Raw genomic sequence first — 18,692 nt, forward strand, 5'->3', positions numbered from 1 at the left:
GAGCCACATCCATTTCCCTGTCCAGGCACTTTTATCTCATCTAATTCCAACTGCTAACTAACTCATTTGTTCCTGTAGTGTTCAGAAAGATACACAGATGAACCCAGATTACTTAAATGATGTAGTCAAGATCTCTTTATTAATGAAAAAAAAGAAAAGGTGAAAAAGGATGCTTAATTATCTTCATATCTCACCAAACCAAACCCGTATTCGCTTTTTAACCTTTAACATTAATATAGTACTAACTTTGCTTTTGCTACAAAAACATTACAATGATGCTTTGATTAAAACCATAATCTAATAGATTACATCAGTTATATTTGTACTATTAGTCTATAAATTACATTTAGTTATATTTATGCTATTAGTTAATAATTGTACTATTGACTATAATAGGTCATCATTTATTCTGTGGTTCACTGAGTTGTACAATCCTATATTTTATCCTTTAGTTTTTATTCTAGTAACATATATATGACCTAAAACTTCCCCCTTTTAACCACATTCACATACATAGTTCAGTGCTGTTAATTACATTCACAATATTGTGCTACCATCATCTACATCCATTTCTAAAACTTTATAATTAACCTGAATAAAAATTCTGTACTAATTAAGTATTAACTTCCAATTCCCTACCCCCAACCCAGTCCCTGGTTACCAGAGCTAGAATTTAACTCTGTGAGTTGCTAATTCTAATTATTTCATATCAGTGAGATCATACAATATTTGTCCTTTTATGTCTGGCATAATGTCTTCAAAGTTCATAGCTATTGTTGCATATATCAGAATTTCATTCATTTTTATAGCTGAATAATATTCCACTGTAGGTATATGTCACATTTTCTTTCCTTATTCATTGGTTGATGGACATTTTGGTTGCTTCCATCTTTTGGCAATTATGTATAATGCCACTATGAATATCAATATCATATTTTCTTTATGCATTCATTGGATGACGGACATTTGGGTTGCTTCCATCTTTTGGCAGTTATGTATAATGCCACTATGAATATCTGTTGGAGTCCCTGTTTTCAGTTCTTTGGGGCATATACCTCACTGAGAGTTTGTCAGGTCATATGGTAATTCTGTCCTTAGCTTTCTGAGTTGCTGACAAACTGTCTTCCACAGTGGCAACACTATTTTACATTCCCACCAGCAATGAATGAGTGTTCCTTGTTCTTCACATCTTCTCCAACACTTGTAATTTTCTGTTTTTTTTCTTTAGTACTGGCCATTCTAATTAGTGTAAAATGGGATCTCACTGTGATTTTGATTTGCATTTCCCTAATAGCTAGTGATATTGAGCATATTTTCAAGTACTGTTTAGCCATTTGTATATTCTCTTTGGAGAAATGTCTGTTTGTGTCCTTTACCCATTTTGTAATTGGGCTCTCTTTTTATTGTTGAGTTGTAGGATTTCTTTATATGTTCTGGATATTAAATCCTTATTGTATATGTGGTTTCCAAATATTTTCTCACATTGAGTAGGTTGTGTTTTCACTTTTGTGATAAAGACTTTTGAAGCACAAAAGTTTTAAATTTTGTGAGGTCCCATCTATCAGATTTTTCTTTTGTTTTTTATACTTTGGATATATAAAGTCTAAAAAACCATTGCCTAACACAAAATCCTTAAGATGCTTCCCTACATTTCCTTATAGGAGTTTTATAGTCCTGGTTCTTCTATTTAGGTCTTTGATCCATTTTAAGTTAATTTTTATATATGGTCTGAGATGGGGCTCCTCCTTCATTCTTTCGCATGTAGATATCCAGTTCTCCCAGCGCCATATGTTGAAGAGACATTGCTTTCCAGTTGAGTGGACTTGGCAACCTTGTCAAAAATAAATTGGCAAAAAGAAAAAAGAAAAAAAAAAAAGGGAGGAGATGTAGCTCCGTGGTTGAGCGCCTGCTTCCCAAATACAAGGACCCAGGTTCAATCCCTGGTACCTCCTAAAAAAAGAAAAAAAAATCAATTGACTATAGATGTGAGGGTCTGTTTTGAACTCTTGATTCAACTCCTTTCATCTACATATCTATCCTTGTGCCAGTACCATGCTATTTTGACCATTGTAGCTTTGTAATAAGTTTTAAAATCAAAGTATGGAGTTCTCCAACCTCAAGATGTTTGGGGCTATTTGGGGTCCTTTACCCTTTCAAATAAATTTGATGATTGGCATTTCTGCAAAGTAGGATGTTGGAATTTTGAATGGGATTTTGCTTAATCTTTAAGTCACTTTGGGTGACTTAATATTTAGTCTTCCAAAGCATGTGCATGGAATGTCTTTCCATTTATTTAGATCTTCTTTAGTTTCTTTTGCAGTTTCTATGTATAAGTCCTTTACATCCTAGGTTAAATTTATTCTTAGGTATTTGATTCTTTTAGTTGCTGTTGTAAATAGGATTTTTTTTTTCTTGATTTCCTTCTCAGATTGCTTATTACTAGTGGGTAGAAGCATTGTGTATTGATCTTGTACCCTGCCACTTTGCTGAATTCATTTTTTGGCTTTTGTAGATTATTTGGGATTTCTTATGTATAGGATTGTATTTGCCAATAGGGAAAGTTTTGCTTCTTCCTGCCCAATTTAGATGCCTTTTATTTTTCTTGCCTAACTGCTCTGATTAGAACTTCCAGTACAATGTTGAATAATAATGGTGTTAATGGACATCCTTTTCTTGTCCCAGATCTTGAGAGAAAGCTTTTAGTCTTTCACTATTGAGGATGTCAGTTGTGGTTTTTCACTTTTGTCCTTTATCATGTTGAAGAAATATCCTTCTATTTCTGTATTTCTAAGAGTTTATATCAAGAAAGGATACTAGATCTTGTCAAAACGTTTTCTGCATCAATTGAGATAACCATGTTTGTATTTTCCCTTCATTTTGTTAATGTGGAATACTACATTAATTGATTTTTTTATGTTGACCACCCTTGCATACTTGAGATAAAACCCACTTTATCATGGTGTATAAGTCTTTTAATGTGCTGTTGGATTTGATTTGCCATTATTTTGATGAGAATTTTTGTGTTATATTCGTAAGAGGAATTGGTCTGTAATTTTCTTGTAGGATCTTTATCTGGCTTTGGGATGTGGGTGATATTGGACTCATAGAATGAGTTAGATATATTCCCTCCTATTCCATTTTTTGGAAGAGTTGCTCAGGATGGGTATTAATTCTTCTTGGAATGATTGGTGGAATTCACCTGTGAAGCCATCTGGTTCTGTACTTTTCTCTTTTTGGGGAGGTTTGTTAGGACTGAGTCAATCTCTTGTAATTGTCTGTTGAGATATAGTATTTCTTCTACACTCAGTGAGGCTCGTTCATGGGTTTCTAGGAATTTGCCCATTTCACCTAGGTGGTCAAATTCATTAGCATACAGTTGTTCATAGCATTCTTTTATGATCCTTTTTATTTTTGTGGGGTCAGAAGTAATATTATACCCCCCTCTCATCTCTGATTTTACTTTTTTGTATCCTCTCTTTTTATTATTAAGATTTATTTTTATTTATCCCCCCTCCCCCCCCACCGTTCCCCCTATTATCTGCTCTGTGTGCCCATTCACTGTGTATTTTTCTGTGTCTACTTGTATTCTCATTAGGCAGCTCCGGGAATGGAGTGGGAGAGAGGCGATTACTCTCTTCTGCCACCTCAACTCCCTGTTCTGCTTCGTCTTCTTATTTTCTATCCTCTGTGTCTCTTGTTACATCATCTTGCTAAGCCAACTCTCTTCATTGGCCGGCATTCCTGTGCAGGGTGTGGCTTTCGTGTGCGGGGCATTCCCATGCAGGGCGGCACTCCTGTACAGGGCTGCATTCCCATGTGGACTGGCACTCTGCGTGGGCCAGCTCGCCACATGGGCCAGCTTGCCCTTACCAGGAGGCCCTGGGCATCGAACCCTGGGCCTCCTCTATGGTAGATGGGAGCCCAGTTGGTTGAGCCACATCTGTTTCCTCTTTTCTTCCTTGTCGGTCTAGCTAAGTTTGTCAATTTTATTGATCTTTTCAAAGAACCAACTTTTTGGTTTTGTTAATTTTCTCTTTTGTTTTTTATTCTCCATTTCATTTATTTCTGCTCTAATCTTTGATTATTTCTTTCTTTCTGCTTGCTTTGGATGTTCTTTTTTTAGTTCCTCCAGGTATACAGTAAGGTCTTTGATTTTAGCTCTTTTTTTTTTTAAAATGTAAACATTTGGGGTTATAAATTTCCCTCTCACCACTGCCTTTACTGCATGATGTAAGTTTTTATGTGTTGTGTTCTCGCTATCTTTAGTCTCAACATATTATTCAAGTTCTCTGTTTTCTTGCTGATCTTCCCTCTACATGTTCTGTCTATTGATGAGAGTGGTATATCGAAGTCCTCAACTGTTATTGTAAAGATATCTATTTCTCCGTTCAGTTTAGCCAGGATTTGTCTCATATTTTTTGTGGCACTGTGGTTAGGTGCATAAATACCTATAATTCTTATTTCTTGGTGGATTGAGACTTTTATTAAAAGAGTACCCTTCTTTGGCTCTTAAAACAGCTTTGCACTAAAAGTCTGTTTTGTCCAATATTAGCATATCTAAATCAGCTTTTTTTGGTTGCTGTTTGCATAGAATATCTTTTTTTTCCATCCTTTCACTTTCAACCTATTTGTGTCTTTCGGTCATAGATGAGTCAGTCTATTGTAAACAGCATATAGTTGGATCATAATTTTTTTTATGCATTCTGCCAATCTCCATCTTTTGATTGGAGATTTTTATACATTAACATTCAGTGTTGGCGGCGGACTTGGCCCAGTGGTTAGGACGTCCGTCTACCACATGGAAGGTCTGCGGTTCAAACCCCAGGCCTCCTTGACCCGTGTGGAGCTGGCCCATGCACAGTGCTGATGCTTGCAAGGAGTGCCGTGCCATGCAAGGGTGTCCCTGCGTAAGGGAGCCCCATGCACAAGGAGTGCACCCAGTAAGGAGAGCTGCCCAGCGCGAAAGAAAGTGCTGCCTGCCCAGGAATGGTGCTGCACACACGGAGAACTGACACAACAAGATGATGCAACAAAAGAAACACAGATTCCCGTGCCACTGACAACAGAAGTGGACAAAGAAGACGACGCAAATAGACAACAGAGAACAGACAACCGGGGTGGGGGGGGGGGTAAAGGGGAGAGAAATAAATAAATAAGTAAATCTTAAAAAAAAAAAATTCAATGTTACTACTATAAAGGCAGTACTTACTTAAGCCATTTTGTCCTTTGGTTTTTATATGTCATATCTGTTTCATCTCTCGTTTCCTGTATTACAACCTCCTTTTCTATATAGTTGATCTTTTGTGATGTATCTGACTGATCCCATTCTCATTACTGTTTCCGTATAATTTTAAATTCTTTGTGGGTACCTTGGGGTTTGCATTCTACAATCTACATCTATTACCTACTAATTTGAATAGATACCAACTTAGCATACATGTTCTCTGTTCCCATATACCTGTTTCCCTTTTTTAGTGTCGTTTTTGACCCACATTACCTCTTTATATTTTGCGTGTCCATTATCAAGAAATATGCTTTTTTGTTGTTCAATTGTATTCTGAATTAAAGCATATTGCATGGTACTATTGGCTTTTTTTTTTTTAAGATTTATTTATTTATTTCTCTCCCCTTCCCCCCCAACCCCCCGCCCCAGTTGTCTGTTCTCTGTGTCTATTTGCTGCATCATCTTCTTTGTCTGCTTTTGTTGTTGTCAGTGGCACAGGAATCTGTGTTTCTTTTTGTTGTGTCATCTTGTTGTGTCAGCTCTCCGTGTGGGCAGCACCATTCTTAGGCAGGCTGCACTTTCTTTCATGCTGGGCAGCTCGCCTTATAGGCGCACTCCTTGCGCGTGGGGCTCCACTATTTGGGGGACACCCCTGCATGGCAGGGCACTCCTTGCACACATCAGCCCTGTGCATGGGTCGGCTCCACATGGGTCAAGGAGGCCCAGAGTTTGAACTGAGGACCTCCCATGTAGTAGACGGATGCCCTAACCACTGGGCCAAGTCCACTTCCCTACTATTGGCTTTTGCATTTAAGTTTTTAGTTACCTTTGCTGAAGATCTTCATTTCTACACAGTACTCCAATCCACTCTTTCCTGTCTGTCTTTTCCACCTGCAGAACCCCCTTTAGTAATTTTTTTTTAGAATGTAGTGGAGATCGAACCCAGAACCTCATACATGGGAAGCAAGTGCTCCCCTTGAGCTACATTCACTTTCCCTTTTGGTAATTCTTGTAGGGCAGGTATTTTGTAGATGAAGTCCCTCAGTTTCAGTTTATCTGTGACTATCTTAAACTTTCCCTCAATTTTGAAGGACAGTTTTGCCAGATAAAGAATTTTGGGCTGGCAGTTTTTCTCTCTCACTACCTTAAATATATCATACCACTGCCTTCTTGCCTCCATAGATTTGGATGAGAAATCAACATTTAGTCTTATTGAGGATCCTTTGTATGTGACAAATCACTTTGTTTTTGCTGCTTTCAGAATTTTCTTTTTATCTTTGGCATTTACATTCTGATTAGTAGGTCTCAGAGTAGATCTATTAGAATTTGTTTTCTTTGAAGTATTTTGTGCTTCTTGGACATGTATAGTTACGTCTTTCCTAATAGTTGGGATATTTATGGACATTATGTCTCAGATATACTTTCTACCTTTTTCCCCTTCTCTTCTTCTGGGATGCCCATGATGTGTATGTTTGTCTGTTTCATGCTGTTACTCACATTCTTGAGACAATGCTCAATTTTTTTCTCTATTTTCTCTATCTGTTCTTCTGACTGTATGATTTCATTTGTTCTTTCTTCTAGGTCACTGATTCTTTCTTCTGCCTATTGAAATCTGCTGTTGTATGTCTCAACTGTATTTTATTTTATTTTATTTTTTATTTTTTAATTTTTTTAATTGATTTTGTAAAAATATTACATTAAAAAAATATGAGGTCCCATTCAACCCCACCACCCCCACGGCACCCCTCCCCCCCCAGCAACACTCACTCCCATCATCATGACACATCCATTGCATTTGGTAAGTACATCTCTGGGTATCTCTGCACCTCATGGTCATTGGTCCACATCATGGCCCACACTCTCCCCCATTCCATCCAGTGAGCCCTGGGAGGATTAACAATGTCTGGTGATTGCCCCTGAAGCACCATCCAGGGCAACTCCAAGTCCCAAAGGCGCCTCCAGATCTCATCTCTTCCTGCCATTCCCCATACCCATCAGCTGTCCACCTTTCCCACTCCAATGCCACCTTTTCTCTGAGGTCCTTGGATTGGTTGTGTCCGTTGCACCTCTATGTCAAGAGGAGGCTCAGATTCCACATGGTTACTGGATGCAATCCTCCTGCTTTCAGTTGTAGGCGCTTTAGACTCCATGGTGTGGTGGTTGTCCTTCTTCAACTCCATCTTAGCTGAGTGAGGTGAGTCCAATAAATCAGATTGTAGGAGCTGGAGTCTGTTGAGGCTCAGGGCCTGGTTATCATATTGTCAGTAAAAAGATTCTATCCCCTAAATATATCTGAAACCCCAATACCAACTACAATTCCAGTAAAGTAGCATGATAGTCTTATGAAAAGAGATCCCCTCTGGGTCCAGTTTCATCATGCAGAAACACCAGCTCCAAAGAAGGGCCATCTGACATGGCAGTGAACCCTATCTGCCATGACCATAGAACCTGTGGGTCCCTTTAGCCCTCAAAGGAACCAATACCTGGGGATTGTATCTACTTTATCTGTCTCTTTGACTCTGCTCAGTTGTGCATAAGGGCAATCCTTCTGACAGCCTCCAGACTCTTTTTTTTTAGAGACTCATAGCCATATAAACTCATTTCTCCTTTCTATTTCCCCCTTACATTAGATCAAACAGCATTTTAAAGTCATATTATTCTATGTAGACAGGGATATTCTACTGATCCGCATCGAACCTTCAATTCAAGGTCATTTTCCAGTTGCATTATCAGTTGTAAGTTGTTAGTGATCCCTCGGTGCCAGGGAGGCTCATCCCCGGGTGTCATGTCCCACGCTGGGGGGAAGGCATTGCATTTAGATGCTGAGTTAGGCTTCGAGACTGGCCACATTTGAGTAACATGAAGGCTGTCAGGAGGAAATTCCCAGGCACAGTGCTACTCTAGGCCTTGTTCTTATTTCAGGCATATAGGCTCACAAGCATAGTCATTAGTATCAGGGGCTCACTGTTGGACCCTCATTCCTTCTCGGTCCTTGCCGCTGCACTTGGGGGACTGCCGCTGCTCCCCTAGGGACCACGGCACAGCACCCCCAGTCAGGGACCCAGTACCCCCCCAGCTTTAGTTTTTAATTGTTGCCACTATGAGTATATCCAAACATTACCATTCACCCTGGACATATGCCCTGTATAGCTCCCTGTCAGCCATATATCCCCTGTATTTTAAATCTCCATTATTGTGCCTTTCATCCCCATAATTTCTTTTATGTTTCTTGTTACACTTTCAAACTCTTCTTTATGCTTACACATTGTCTCCTTAATATCCTTTTGCTCTATATCCATATTTGCCTTCACCTCCTTGAATTGCTTTAGGAAATTTGTTTGAATTTCTTTGATTAGTTGTTCCAAAACCTGTATCTCCTCTGAAGTTTCAATTTGTTACCGTGACTGAGCCATATCTTCCCATTGCTTAGTATTTCTCCCTTTTGCCTAGGGTTTTATTTTTGACTGGCTTTGTGTGAAGGCTCTTCTTTGACACTTGATCCAACTTACTTTGGGCCTTTAGAAAAGCCCATGTTTAATTGTTCATGTTTTCTCAGCTCTTCTTCATCTGATTTCTGCCTTGGATATATAGTTCAATTTTTAGGATTGCACTTTTTGTGTAGTTGTTTCACCTCCAGGAGAAAGCTTCCTTTTCCTGTTTTCCTACTCTGGGAATATATTGTTTGTTTTTGTTCAGAATTTTCTCCCCAGCTCCTAATATTTGTTTAAATATTCTCCTTCACTCAGTGCCCCCTTTTTCTTAAACTTTTTGATTCTGGGACCTTTCCTGTGTTAGAGTAGTTCATTTCCCCTGACCTTTTGTTTTTGTTTTCTCCCCTCCCCTCCCCTCCCCTCCCCTCCCTTCCCCTCCCCTCCCCTCCCCTCTCCTCTCCTCTCCTCTTGTTGGCAACTCTTGCCAACAGTTCTACTATAGTCTTTCTTTCTCTTTTCTTTGTCCTCTTGGGGTCCTTTTGTATGCCACACCTCAGGTTTGTGTTGCACCCTGGGTCTCTGTGAACTTGGGTTGCTATGCCTGAATATGTATAGGGTTCTGTCTTTCTGTGGTGAGTGGCTCTATAGTCTGCATCCATGGCAGGAGGGTCCCATGCTCCCCTACCTTTGCATGACTCCAAAGCTGCATGAGACCAAGAGATAGGGAGAGGTCTGGACTGGCAGGACCAGGACAAAAATTTCTTACCTGATCTTGGAGATTACTTTTCCTTATTCAATTCAGTGTTTGTAGAATCTTTCTCCAGTCTTTATTGTCTTCCAGAGTTCTCATTAAGTGGGATTTGTTCTTTTATTTGTTGATTCTTAGGGGAGATTTTTCCAGGGGATGTCTTATATTGCTATGTTGATGACATCCCAAGACTGCTGACTTTCGTGTGTTAATCTCATATCCTGAGACTTTGTTGAATTCATTTTTTAGCATGCCCATCATTTCTTACATGGATTGACTTTCTTATGTTAAACCACCCTTGTGTTCCTGGGATAAATATGAGATAGGCTTTTGTAGTAAGTAAAAACCAACAATTTTTTTTTTCAGAAATTTTCCCTATTACTGTTTAAAGTATTGAGATTTCCAAAGCACATGAAAGAAAATGTAAAATTAGGGAGATTCCATAATTACTAGTATTCTCTATCTATTACAGGGACTAAAAATAAGCCTTGGCTAATTCTTTTTTATAATGCCACTTTGTAATTTTTCAGGAATACAATCAAATAAGCAATAGAATGACTTTTTATTCATAAAAGTACAGGATTCTCATGTATCACTGTATTATTACAAATGACTCTTACATGCATATTTTAATTAATTTATTTTCCCTTTGAAGGTCCAAGGGATGTCCTTCATTGCAGCAGTACTCATTCTCAATTTGGAAGAAGCTGATGCCTTCATTGCATTTGCAAATCTCCTGAATAAGCCATGCCAGTTGGCCTTTTTCCGTGTGGATCACAGCATGGTATGGTTTTGGAATGGATCATGGTTTCCTTTAACTGTAGGTTTCTGTATTCTGAACCTCCTTTCAAGACTAAGAAGACTAAGATAATCTGATCTAATATTAACTCTCTTGAATTATAGTTTGAATTCTCTATTTCTAGAGTGTATTTCTTTATCATTTTATTGATATTTCTATCTGTAGATGCTGAAATATTTTGCAACATTTGAAGTATTCTTTGAAGAAAATCTCTCTAAATTGTTTCTTCATTTCAAGTCCTATAGTCTTACACCAGATATATACTTGATAGACTGGTAAGTGTAGCATACATAATACATAATAATAAAAGGAAATAAAAATATAGCTTTTCTTGTGTCTTAGGAACTAGAGTAAATGTCAACGCACAGGGTCATACACATAGAAGACATTTCCCTTACAAGTAGAGATACTCCGTTCTTTTTATGGAGAGGCATTTGCTTAAGAGCAAGGACTGTGTGTTGAAATCCCTCAATTTGTGTATCAGTTTCTTATCTATAAAATGGGAATATTTATATCTTGACTTGTAGTTGAGTTGAATACTGAAGTGCAGGTATTTTATATAGATTATCTCTTTCATTGCCTCATACATGCTAAATATTCAGCAAGAGTTTGTTGGTGTTACTTTATTATTTCTAACACACAAGGGTTTATGATTGTTATGATATTGTTTCTTTACAAAGGAGTTTTTTTTTTCCAAAGCTTTATCCAATGTTGTAATATAGGAATGACACTTTATTTAGAAGCTAATGTCTTTTTTTAATCTTTCCAATACCAGCTCTTCTGTGTTAACTTGAAATAGCCAGTTGATTATAGAGGGCAAATTTTGCTGCAGAGATGGAGCAGTTGATCTTAAGATAGGTAGTTAAAAGTAAATATAGAATATTTAAACCTTAAATCTTAATCATACAAAACCAGTGGATTTCATGTAAATGATACTAAATTTTTAGATAGAGTTGGGGGTGCATTGATCAAATATGTCTCTCTTTTTTTAAATAAACTATATTATTTTATTTTTCAAAGTAATCTCTTCCATTCTGACTAGGAACATTATAGTTCCTCTAAGAAGGACCCAAAATAATTGGGAGAAGAAGAGTTTTATATTATAGGATCCAGAAAACCAAGATCAATTGCTAACTCTATGAAAGAAGAAAAAAATCTCAATTATCAGTCTTGAGTGTGAACATGGAGTATATTAGAATGAAATTGGTATAGAGAGCCAGATGGAACTAATAAATGAGTGATTACTGTATACTAGAAGCTGTTCCTAAGCCCTGCTCATACCCTTTCTCATTTTGAACAGTGAGTTAGTGTTCTCTGTACTGTCAAGAGTATGCTTTTTGTTATATATATGTGTGTGAGCTTTAATTTAAGAAGTAGACATTTATTTTTGTTTTCTCTGGCTCTTTTGAGCTCATTGCCTACAAATCCCAGAATCATCTGTGCAAAACAGAAAGGAATGAATAAATGGTGATGCTAAAGGGTATGGGTGTTTTTTTTTTGTTGTTGGGAAACCTTTAGTTTTCCCCCTCAAATTCCATCAGCCCCACCTCAAATATTAATAAACACACAATCCCCCTAAAATACCATGTACTTTCTTTGCCAGGACAATTTTGGGCCAAGTCTGTAGTGCCCACCCTCCCCACTTCCCTAACCAGAATACTATCTCAAAGCACTACTGGAAAAGGAATCACATGATTAGACATTGACAGAAAGGAGAGTAAAAACCCATTTTGGTCATTCCGTTGAAGGATTTACGTGCTCCAAAAGAAGTCATGAGTAAACCTGGTGACTGGGGGGAAAAAAAGCAATAGATGTTTGTGGAAGGGGAAGAAAAGGAGAGAAGTCAGATTTTATGGATTTCTGTTAGGCAACTAAAAGATGATACTTGGGTTCCTCATACAATAAGAGTAAGCAACTTTAATTTCTTAAGTGCCAGGCACTGTTCTAATCATTTATATTTGTTAACTTCTTTAATTTTTAAAACTATACTGAGAAGTAGATAGTATACTATCCTTATTTTACTGTTAAGGAAACTTGCTTAAGATCACACAGCTCTGAGGAGACAAATCCAGGATTCAAACTCAGACATTCTGGTTTCAGAGCCAATACCCATAACCTCCTGACTACTCTCCCACTCTAGCTTATATTAGGTCTTCCCTCTAATATAATGTGGTAAATTCACATAATTTTGTTCTTTATTATTTAATTTCCCCCTAAAGTTCTTTGATGGAAGGAGCCATATCTTTTTTGCCTTTTTATCCCTAGTTAAGCACTATTTTTTTTAATGTAGAGATGCTTAATGAGTGAGTGAATAAATGAATGAAAATTTTCAGTGACTATTTCCCTTCTCATTTTAGGATCTTCACACTCTATAGCAAATCACTACCACTTGATCTGGCCTGTCGAGTTTGGGATGTATTTTGCAGAGACGGGGAAGAATTTTTATTTAGGACTGGATTGGGAATCCTCCGATTATATGAAGATATTCTCCTGCAGATGGACTTTATTCATATAGCACAGTTTCTAACTAAATTACCAGAAGATATCACATCAGAAAAGCTGTTCAGCTGTATTGCAGCCATTCAAATGCAGAATAGCACCAAAAAATGGACTCAGGTAGGGTAACATATTCCCATCTCTAAAAGATGTATTAAAACAACAACTGACGTTTTGTAAAAAAAAGTTATGTATTTTTCAAGCAAATATAAATATATATCTTAAAAAATCATTTTGACTTTGATAAAGTAAAAGTTTACAGCAAATTTCCATCTTTTACCTATCCAAACCTGTGGTTTTACTTTTATGAAGTCCAGTAATATTTTATTTTTTGAGTTTAATGAAGTACAACCCAGAATAGCCTTATATTTGGCAAGCAGTTATATAATTACCTTGGGGTTTCAAAAAGAAAACAATTTTATTAAACATCGACTGCGTACTAAAGGTGTTGCTGTAGAAGGAATACAATGTATTGATCTTGTCTTTTAGATGCTTAGTCTTACTAGGGAAACAAACATTATGGTAATTTAAGAAGAACGACATAAAATAGTAGTATCACTTGCTTCAGGAATGATGCAGACAATAAGCCTTATAAGTTCGTTGTTTAATTGCTTATGAAAATGAAATGGAGGAATATTGGTCCAGAAAAAGTTGTGTTACTAAATAATCATTTCAAAATATTTCACAAATGATGAAAACTGGAATTTAATCATATTTCATAAAATTGGTTTTAATAAAATGAAGGAATTTGAGAATGACAGTTCCAAGGGACAGAGTTAAGGTATACTAAAATTTCTTTCACATTGATAAACTATAGTTATTTAAATCTCTTAATCTAGGTGGTAGTTTCTGAGAATTAATCTTTATTTTATATAATTTCCAGGTCTTTGCATCTGTAATGAAGGATATTAAAGAAGGAGACAAGAACAATAGTCCTGCTCTGAAAAGCTAATCTTCAAAATTAACAGACTAATTGAAATACAAAAAAAAAAAAAAAAGCTTTTTTGATAAGTTTTTTGTTTCTTATGTAAAAAAGGAGGAAAATGTTGGAGAAATCTAAAAGAATCAAGAGATGGAAAAACAGCTGTTTTTGAATTCCATGGCGGAAGTAAATGAAATGAGTAACCTATTTGACAGTATTATTTAAAAGTATTTTGTGGGGATAGCCATTTTACAAAGGAAAAAGTTTAAATGGCTAGTGGCTAGTTCATACTCCATAAATTGGAGTAAATGTTTAATGCAATAAATTTTTTAAATAGTTTTGAAGATACTTAATTTTTACAACATCATTTATTTTTTTTTAATAGTTACCACAGAGGCACTTTTGGAGGTCAGAGTGGATTATTAAATACTACTTTAACCTTCAAAATACTGTTTGAAATAAACATCTGAGTGCAGATATTATTTCTAGTTCTGACCATTTAAAGATACTGTAAACCAAGAATAAGCAATTTTGGTTGTAAGTTCTTTAAGTCACCGAAGTTTTCATTTAGCTTCATTCCCCAGTTGGGGCAAATTTGGGGGTTACCTGAGAACTGGAAGTGTTGGTGGGAGATTATTTAACATTTGTTTAGGTGTTTTTCCATAGTATTGGATCTATTCATCTTTGAAGGGAAATTGTGTCTCTTCCTTAAGGAATTTGTCACTCAGAATTTTAGCTGTTCTGTTTATAGTCTAGGAAATTGTTCATCTAGTAATTTAACATTAGAGAAACTAAACTGGTAGAAAGAAAATTCTTTGCACTTTAGTGGACTTAAGACTTGACTTTGGGAATAAGTCCATAAATATAAATGACATTTTTTGGTGATTAGAGTAAGAGTAATGAATTTTGAGAGTTCTTATGTAGACTGCTCCTTGGCAAGACTTCAGTTTTTTTTAGTTAAAATTCCTCCACTATTTGTAGAAATAAGATTTGTTAATTCCAGTTTGAAATTTTAAATCTTAATATCTAGTCAAGTCTATGACTTGTAAAGCATTGTGCGTAATATTCTAATCAATGGAAATAAGAGTAAAAGAAAAAGTTACAATTAACTTTTTTTCTAATGAGTCTAACTTTTATGGTATTGTGGATAAAGAAATTAGTAATCATTGGTAAATTGACATTACCTTTATTATTTTAATACATGTAATTCCTAACCTAAAATAAATCACTTGAGTATTATGAGCGCTATTTGTATAACATGCTATCTGGTTAATAATTAGATTTATAGTGTGCCATTTCGTTGCAGTTCATTTTGAAACAACACTTAAGCACACTGTTTCTGTTAGTGATATATAGTTTTCCAACTAACAAGCCTGAGATCTTTGTTAGTATAGTGACTGCCTTTTTTAAGGAGTATGGGACCAGAGGGTGCCCAAATATTTTTACTCGTGTCATTGTAGCCTACGGACTACTAATGAGACCCTCAGAAGTTAATTCCTATCATAGGGACTTGCTTAGTGGAAATCAGTAGTATAATAAAATATTGAGGGAGTATCCAGGGTCTTAATAGGTCTTAAGATGATCTTTTAACTCTGGTAGCCACTTCCTTGGGATTGGTGGCCCTGACAGAGGTGGAATGTAATCCCTGACAGTAATCTCATTGAGGTTATACTACATGTGTAAACTTAATCTTTTGTGCATTTTTTCCTGAGTTGGATCTAAGTTACTGTATTTTTCTTATTTTTGTAAAGTTTCTTTATATTTCGATTATAAATATGTATATATATAATATAAATATAGGGCATTCATTAACCACTAATAACAATTACTGTGTAAATAAAACCTGTAAGCAGAATAATTACTTGAAACGAGTCTTCATTACTTTTGGGATATCCAGTTTTATTAACCACATCTGGAAAAAAAAAAGGAATAAACTTTTTTTGCCAAATTTTTCTTCCAAGGGATGCTCTAGGTCTTCAGTTTCTTAAGGTTGGCAGTACTGGCAGCTAAAATATTGTACTGTATCTTCCTTTCAACTTCCTGTATAGACAATATGTGGTTATTTATGTGGTCAGTGTTTGACAGTTTCTTGGTTAAAGTATATTTTCAATTAAAAAATAACTTTCCCTAAAATCCTCAAGGTAATATGAAATTTAATATGGTGTTTCATTTGTCTACTGTAATCAAATTGAGATATATATACACACACACATACATAGAGATACACACATATATGTACGTACACACATTGATTTCTCACTCCATTGTTTCTTTAGCCCAGGTTTGTATTGCAATGTTTAAATGCCTCTAGAGTCCAATAACTAGTATGGTTTCCTAATGCCACCTTTTGCTGATATTTTTCATTTCATGTAATATTATTGATTTGAGTATATTTGTTTGACTTTACAGAAGTAAGGTAGCATTTGCAAAAGGGTATTGAGATTTCCAAAGCCTCTGATTTCTGGATAATAGGTTTCATTGTAGTTTAGGAACTAATGCTATTTTTACCTAGAACAGTCAGTTCTAGAGTATATACTAGAGTTTATAATTCTAAAGCACATAACCATGAAATAATTTATCTTCATAATGCTAAGTGTTTTGTTTTGATTTCTCGTCTATTTTTTTTTAAAGATTTATTTCTTTCCCCTTCCCCTACTCCCCCCCCAGTTCTCTGTGTCCATTTGCTGCGTGTTGTTCTTTGTCCACTTCTGTTGTTGTCAGTGGCATAGGAATCTGTGTTTCTTTTTGTTGCATCATCTTGCTGTGTCAGCTCTCCCTGTGTGCAGTGCCATTCCTGGGCAGGCTGAACTTTCTTTTGCGCTGGGTAGCTCTCCTTATGGGGCGCACTCCTTGCGAGTGGGGCTCCCCTATGGGGGGGGGCACCCCTGCGTGGCATGGCACTCCTTGCGTGCATCAGCGCTGTGCATGGGCCAGCTGCACACGGGTCAAGGAGGCCCGGGGTTTGAACCGTGGACCTCCCATGTGGTAGACAGACACCCTATCCATTGGGCCAAGTCTGCTTCCCTCATCTATTTTTGATTAAAATAAATTATTTTATATTCCAAGAGCATACTCAGACAGCAGCAATTGGTATAGAAGAGGCAAAAATATGTGAAGCAGCACTGGAAAAATCAGATTTAAATTTTCCTTGACTAATTGATAGTGTCAGAAAATTGTCTTAACCTCTGTAAATAAGGTGATTTTTTTATTGAATTCATGTTATTTTGCTCTTGTCAAGGCAATGTCCAAAATATGAATTCCCAAATATAGGTATACCTCATTAATTAGAATTTCACTGATTCGCAACATGAGAAAACTAAAACTAAAATGGAACAGAAGTTTTAAGTAAGATTTCAAGGAAACTAAACACTTGAAAGAATGTCTTGTCCTTTAACACTATTATTTGCTTACTAACAGTGTAATTGCAGTAGACGTAGGCTATCTGGTACTTTGAAAAATGCATGAACATTTGAAAAGCCTGATTACATGCTAAACATTGTCTTCTAATATTTTTGACAGGCTACAGAATGTTGAAAGATTTAGAAACTGGCAAAATGTCATTTCTTTCCAAACATTCTACTGTTCATATTGATCCTCCCTCAGTCCCAGTTAATGAAATTTGACCATGTGCATTTCAATCTGTGGGCTTGTTTTATTTTCCAATAAACATCAGGAAGCAAGTTCAGCTTCAAAAAAATCACATTGCAAAAGTGTTTTATTTGTTGAACATTTAAGTAAATAGAACTTTCATGATTTTAATTAAGGCAGAATTACTTTTATTGCTGTGTATTTGGAAAATCATTTTTGTAATAAAAATTCAAATGATAAGGGAATATAGACTTGAAGGAATATATAAAATTGACAACAGTGGGATATATATTTTTGTTCTCATTTTTAAAATTCAGGCATAATACTACCTGCAATGGTATTATAAAAGCAGAAATTGAAACTTCCAAATTTTCTTGGTCTTGGAAAAATTGATAATTTGGTATGCAGATATATTTTGATTTCTATATAAGACTTTTAATTTTAGTATCTTTATACTTAAACTTTGAAAGGGAAATATTTACTTGATTAAAACCTTGTAGATTGTAAAAGGCTTTGAAAGCCAGTGTTTGGACTTTAAGAAGATAAATTGGAAGGTGTTTGATAGGGCTTAGTGTATTCTTAAATTATACCCATTCACAAGGCAGGTGTGTAATAAATTAGCCTAGTTGTGACAGATATGGGCAGATGAATTGTTTTTATTTTGGTCTCATACAGTTGGCTAAAAATGCAAACTATTTCCAGTTCACGCAGAAAATCAACACTTAATAGGTAGAAGAGAATGAACAGATAGAGGTCAGAAATAGCAGTGTCAGGAAGGGAGTGGAAAAGACGAGGGATCAGAATATTTCCATAAAGGACTGATTGACAGTGACATGCTACAGTGAAGTTAAGATGAGTACTGAGAGATGTCCATTAAGTTTGCATTATGGAGGTCTTTGATTACCTTAGTAAGCATCCTTTGGTGTTTGTTGGGTATGGCAGCCAGATGAAAAGGTTACGTGGGAGTCAAAGAATTAAAGATTGCCAATGTAGGTTGTTATTCTAAAGTTAGCTATAAAGGGCAAGAGAGAGCAGATAATAACTGGAGGGGAAAAGAGAGGTCCCCTCTTCCCCCTTTTTAAAATGAGATTAAGTATGTAAATACTAATGGAAAAGATTCAGTAGAGAGATGTATGAAACAAAGATCTGATGAATTGATGGTTAATTTAAAATGCCTGAATTGGCTGAAGGGAGTTGGATCCAAAGTGCAACGTAAGGGAAAATGGAAAGGGTGCGCCATTGCAGGTAGGTTTATTAAGATTGTTTTTGGGAAGCTGAAAGATGATTTCTGGGTAATTACTTAAATTGTGAGATAGGCAGCAAGTTGGGTCATTTATATAAACAGAAGGGCAGATTTTTTTTCCCTTTTAAACAATAAGTGTATAGTAATAGTTGTGAACTTACAAATCAAACATACAATATCATACAGGGACATCATACCTCACCCTTACCCTACTACCAATACCTTGCATTGTTGTGAATTT

The 18,692-nt window shown here is 36.2% G+C and overlaps 1 protein-coding gene across 1 annotated transcript in view; it reads left to right on the forward strand.

Annotated features, from left to right (window-relative positions):
• The window catches only part of TBC1D12 (TBC1 domain family member 12), a 143,182-nt gene extending 127,704 nt beyond the window's left edge, over positions 1-15,478 (forward strand). The window contains exons 10-13 of the mRNA XM_058298800.2: positions 10,059-10,187; positions 10,368-10,477; positions 12,560-12,818; positions 13,582-15,478. Of these exons, the coding sequence (XP_058154783.1) occupies positions 10,059-10,187; positions 10,368-10,477; positions 12,560-12,818; positions 13,582-13,650 (567 nt within the window). The 3' untranslated portion in view covers positions 13,651-15,478. The remainder of the gene's footprint in view (positions 1-10,058; positions 10,188-10,367; positions 10,478-12,559; positions 12,819-13,581) is intronic.
• Positions 15,479-18,692: the final 3,214 nt, after the last annotated feature.

This window comes from Dasypus novemcinctus, chromosome 6, assembly GCF_030445035.2.
Source record: "Dasypus novemcinctus isolate mDasNov1 chromosome 6, mDasNov1.1.hap2, whole genome shotgun sequence".
Taxonomy (NCBI): domain Eukaryota; kingdom Metazoa; phylum Chordata; class Mammalia; order Cingulata; family Dasypodidae; genus Dasypus; species Dasypus novemcinctus.